We start from the raw sequence: 5475 nt of genomic DNA on the forward strand, positions 1-5475 counted from the left end.
AACAAGGGTATACGTAGAAAAGCAAATCAACAGTGTAGCTGCTCTTTATAAAAATTAGACACATTTCTCACTAAAATTTCAATGCCCTGAAACAAACTGTGCAGAATAAAAACCTGTTTCCAAAGGGAGCAGCAACAACACATTCCTTGTGTTAACTTATCTACCTCCTTTCTTAATATCTGCTTGGTTCTTTGTTCTTCTAAAAAAATATTTTATCTTCAGAAGGAAGGACCAGAAAAGTATATGTACTAAACGAGAGCACAAAGACTGACAATGATGCATGTTCCTCACAAATACTGATTACGCAGACTTCCTGTGTTTTTCTTTCAACCTCTGCGAAAGATTTTAAACATCCGTAAAGATTTTTTTAATAGTCACGCAGTTGGGATTGTTTGTGCCCGAGCAGTTGTTTGTTTTAAAAGCAGCCTGTTTGAATGCACTGTTGCTGATGCCTCCCTCTTCTATCACCATGTACTCCGACTTGCTGAGAGTGGAATTACTACGAGCTTTCTTCAGCTCCTCAGTGGAGGAGAGATGCTGGCAGCTTCCTACGTGCATGTACTGAGCTTGTTCTTCCCCTTCTGTTTCCCGGTGGTAAAAGTAGTTGAAGTTGGAGACAATGACTGGAACAGGCAAGGCAATAGTTAGCACACCAGCGATGGCACAGAGAGATCCTACTATTTTGCCTCCAATAGTGACGGGATGCATGTCACCATAACCCACAGTGGTCATGGTTACCACAGCCCACCAAAAGGCATCAGGGATACTGCTAAAACTTGAAGTGGGATCATCGGCTTCTGCAAAATAGACAGCACTAGAAAAGAGGATAACGCCGATGAAAAGGAAAAAAATGAGCAAGCCCAGCTCCCTCATACTGGCCTTCAGAGTTTGCCCCAAGATCTGCAGCCCTTTGGAGTGCCGAGAGAGCTTGAAGATACGGAAGACTCTAACTAGCCGGATGACTCTGAGAATAGCCAGAGACATTGCTTGCTGTCCATTCCCCTGCCTCTCAGCCAGTTCAGTGCCCAAGGTGATGAAGTAAGGTATAATGGCCACAATGTCAATTATGTTCATAATGTTCTTAGAGAAGGTGGGCTTGCTGGGACAAGCAAAAAAGCGGACAAGCAGCTCAAAAGAGAACCAGATAATGCACAAAGTCTCCACCACAAAAAAAGGGTCAGTGAAGGATGACACCATAGATGTAGCTGGGGAAGAAATATTGGTGAAAACATCAGGCACAAAAGGACTACTCCCGGTCCCAAATGTTCCTGCAGCACTATCATAGTCACGGTCATCTCTGAACTCAGGTAAGGTTTCTAGACAAAATATGACAATGGAGATGAGGATGACTAAAACAGACACAATAGCAATGCCCCGAGCTGGTCCGGAACTCTCTGGGTACTCGAAAAGGAGCCACACCTGGCGCTGAAACTCCTTCTCAGGCAGAGGTCTCTGCTCCTCACGGATGAAACCTTCATCTTCTCGAAATTTTTCCATGGCCTCTTCACCTAACTGATAGAAACGTATTTCTTCTGAGAAGATATCAATGGGCACATTAACCGGGCGGCGGATACGGCCTCCAGATTGGTAATAGTAAAGGATGGCATCAAAGCTGGGCCGATTGCGGTCAAAAAAGTACTCATTGCGAAGAGGGTCGAAGTAGCGCATCCTCTTGCGCGGATCACCCAGCAGTGTCTCTGGGAACTGGGCCAGTGTCTTGAGCTGGGTCTCAAAGCGCAGCCCTGAGATGTTGATCACGACCCTCTCACAACACTCGTGCTCCTCTCCACCGGTGCCCACTTGGTGATGACTGTGGGGAGGCAGGGTATGGGCAAGAGGGTGGTCATAGCGCTCCCCTCCCAGCAGGGCATGGGGGTGTTGGGTTTCATCGATCGGAGGGTCCTCGCCACCCACTACAGTCATGCCACCCTCCAGCTCCCCGTCCTCGTCTTCCTCCTCGTCGCCGTCCTCCTCTTCTTCCTGCCCTTCCTCAGGGGCGGAAAGCGCGCCTTCGGGGAAGAGCTGCTCGCTGTAGCCCAAGTTATGGTGGCTGCTTCCCACGACGCCGCCGACGCTGCTGCTGCTGCTGCTGCCGCCGCCCCTCGGATGCTTGCAGGAGGACGGGGCGGCCGGCGAGCGCAGAAGGCTCAGGTGCTCGTCCATCAATGTGACAAGAGCGCGGAGGGGAGCCTGTTCCCCCGGGAGCCGCCCAAGCGAGACCCCAGGCGGACGGCCAGAGCGACCCGCCCAGCTCCACGGCCACCGCCCGGCTCAAAACATCCTCTCTCAGGCTGGCTGCCGCCTCTCCCGCCTTTCCAGTCACTCCGTCGGCGCCGCCATCGCCCACGCGGTTGCCCTCCTGTAGGAGCGAGGAGAAGGAGACGAGCCAGGGGAGCGTTTTGTTCTGGAACGAAGGAGGGGGGTCTCCTTCCCGCGTCTCTCCTTCAGCGAGAGCCCCGAGCAAGCCGCCTGCTGCGCTAGCAGCAACAGGGAGACCCGGCGCGGGCGCCCGCTGGGCTGCAATACGGGTCAAAGCAAGGGAGCAACACGTTACTGAGAGAGCAGGCGAGAGAGGGAAGAATGCAGGAGTCCATCCCGTGGGCGGCGACTGCGATTGTAATCCTTACTTTGCAGTAAGTCCCTCTGAGTCTCGGTGCCCAGAAAGGGTTGCCTCCAAATATAGGCGCGCAGGACCGCTTTGGGTAAGCGTCCCCTTCGGCGCTTCTCGAAAGCCCGCGCCCTTTCCTTCCATCTAGGGCAACGTGAAAAACAACGGCTGGTTGAGGAACAGAGGTTCGCACCTCCTCGGAATTGCCTTCTCAAAAAAGAAGCTTAGCCCAAGTCTGCTTGCTACCCAACGGCTGTAACACAATAGGATCTGGTTGGAGACAAGGGCGATGAGGTGTTGTCCTGGGGCAGCTTCTTTGCAAGGTTTGTCAGAGCTGGGTGGGCAGACAATGACCCTTGCAAGGTCACACAGTCTCCAGGATGGGAGGGGGACCCGCCTTGCACTGCAGACTCTCTCCCAGCGCATTGTTCTTTCATTCCCACCTGTTACAAAACTATGCTTCCTCCAAGCAGCATCTTGGTTTGTGGGGGTGCTGACTTTGATCCTGAGTGCCATTATCTCTAAATGATTCGCGGATTCATTTGAAAAAGATCGAGAGTTGGTTGCTGTCTGGCTATGTTTGCACAACCCATCGAATCAGAATAGAACAGCCAAAGATATTCTAGTCTGATGTTATTGTAAGAACCAAGGCTGTGTGGTTAATTTATTGTCCAAACACAGTGTCTGTATTACTGTATTGTAGATAGGCTAAAAATACATTAGGCAGCTTATTCAGAATCCTATTTTACTCATGATTAACAAGTGCATAACTTGTCTTAAAGGTAAAGACTCCCCTGAGTTGGGGGTCTATTTTCTGTGATTGTTTAGCTGTCTTAGAATCCATTGCCTTGTTCTAAGGTACTTTTCTTAGACTTTTCTCTGTCTAATTTCTTGATGGTCACCAAAGAAAGTATTAACCAGATCTAACCCTTATCCCTTTAGCTATCAGCCAAAGTGGTCTAGAAACTGCCATTTAGTGTGAGGTTTTGCTGACCTATAAAGCCCTACATGGCATGGGTCTGGATTATCGTAGGGAGCACCTGCTGCCAGCATCAACTTCCCATCGTCCTGTGCGCTCCCATAGAGGGGGCCTCCCAGAGGGAGGGCATTTTCTGTGGGCGCGCCTGCCCTTTGGAATGATTTACCTGTGGAACTCCGGACTGCCCCCGATCTGCGTTCATTTCGCCGGGACCTGAAAACCTGGCTTTTCGATCTATCAGGCCTGGCCTGAAGGGGTTTTAGCTTTTTAATATTGTTTTAATTGTTGGGCTTTAATTAATTTAATTCATTTTAATTTTATATTATCTTTTTATATTGTCTTTTATATGCTGCCCTGTAAACCGCCCTGAGTCCTTCGGGAATAGGGCGGTATAGAAAACTAATTAATTAATTAAATAAATAATTAAATAAATAAATAAAGCCTTGGTAATAAATGTCTGGTTTTCCTTACATCTTCTCCACTTTTGGGGTAAAAATAAGCACCCACAGACCTCTCCTCTTTTTTAGATTAATCTCTATAATTGGCGACAACTTGCTGATAAAAGCAAAATTATATAGCTGGCAGAGCTATTAATTTGAGAGCATGGAGAAAAATTATGCTATCCATGACTACCAGATATGTTTTAGCTTAATAAGGAATGGTAAATAAGAAGAAACAAGATAAATTATATCAAGTGTGGAGAAAGTTGATCAGGAAAGGTTCTCTTTCATAACATTGAAACATGAAGAATGGGAAAAGCAAGACAAATTCAAAACTATGTTAATTCAATTTTAATTTTACTTAAACAGAGGAAGCCCCTATTGCAAGATAATGATAACTGCTCCTTGACTATTTTAAGAGGGGATTAGAAACATCCATGGCAAATAATATTAGAAGTTACTATTGATCAGAATAAATCTAAATCACTTCCAGTATGAGAATTGAAGATCACTTGCTGTAAGCAGGCAGGAAATATTGGGATTATGTTCAACTGGTGGATGTCCCTTAGACCCCAGTGGGAACAGAGTGCTGGACAGAAGATGCTGAAGACTTTATACAGCAGATATATTGTTATCAAAATTCAAATAAATAAAATGCATTGGATCATCGCAGGCTATCCTCAGTTTCTTGGAATTTTAAAGAACTCTAAAAGGCTACTGGGACAGGGCTTATCTTGGCAAATTCATGTTCATTCTTCAGTAAGATTTGTTTTTCTGTCTGTTTGTTCATTCAGTCCTTAATAAAACTTTCACAGCAGCTCAGAACAAGCCATATGCTTGCCAACCTGCAATTTCCTGGGCCCATTCTAATTACCTTTTAACAACTGACATCACATTCAGCATCATCTAAACTTTAGTACAGAGGCATTAAGTTTGCAGATGATACCACCGTATTAGGTCTTATTACAGGTGGAGACGAAACAGCGTACAGGGGGGAGGTTCAAAATCTATCCTCTTGGTGCCTAGAAAACAACCTGCACCTGAACATCGGCATGACAAAGGAGATGGTGTTAGACTTCTGGAAGAAAAGAGAGGAATCCACCCCACTTTACATCAAGGGGGACTCTGTGGTGAGAGTTTCCTCCTTTAAATTCCTGGGAGTCTACCTCAGCGAAGATCTCACCTGGAAAACCAACACAATCCAGGTGGCCAGAAAGGCCCAACAGAGACTCTACTTCCTTAGGGTCTTGCAAAAGAACAAAGTGGAACAACGACTGATGACCTCCTTTTACCGGTCCACTATAGAAAGCGTCCTCTCACATTGCATTATGGTGTGGTATGCTGGCTTGACAGCCATGGATAGAAAGACACTACAGAGGGTGGTGAGCACAGCACAAAACATTGTGGGCTGTCCCCTGATACCACTAGATGACATTGCTAGGGCCCGC

General features: G+C 47.1%; 1 protein-coding gene across 1 annotated transcript; it reads right to left on the minus strand.

Annotated features, from left to right (window-relative positions):
- Positions 1-345: 345 nt before the first annotated feature.
- Positions 346-2163, minus strand: LOC308666169 (potassium voltage-gated channel subfamily A member 3-like; the record flags this gene model as incomplete). Its single annotated transcript, XM_081324761.1, has 1 exon — positions 346-2163. The coding sequence occupies one exon, from the start codon at positions 2161-2163 to the stop codon at positions 346-348; it is 1818 nt and encodes a 605-aa protein (XP_081180887.1).
- Positions 2164-5475: the final 3312 nt, after the last annotated feature.

The sequence above is a fragment of the Vipera berus genome, assembly GCF_964194415.1.
Source record: "Vipera berus genome assembly, chromosome: 3".
Taxonomy (NCBI): Eukaryota; Metazoa; Chordata; class Lepidosauria; order Squamata; family Viperidae; genus Vipera; species Vipera berus.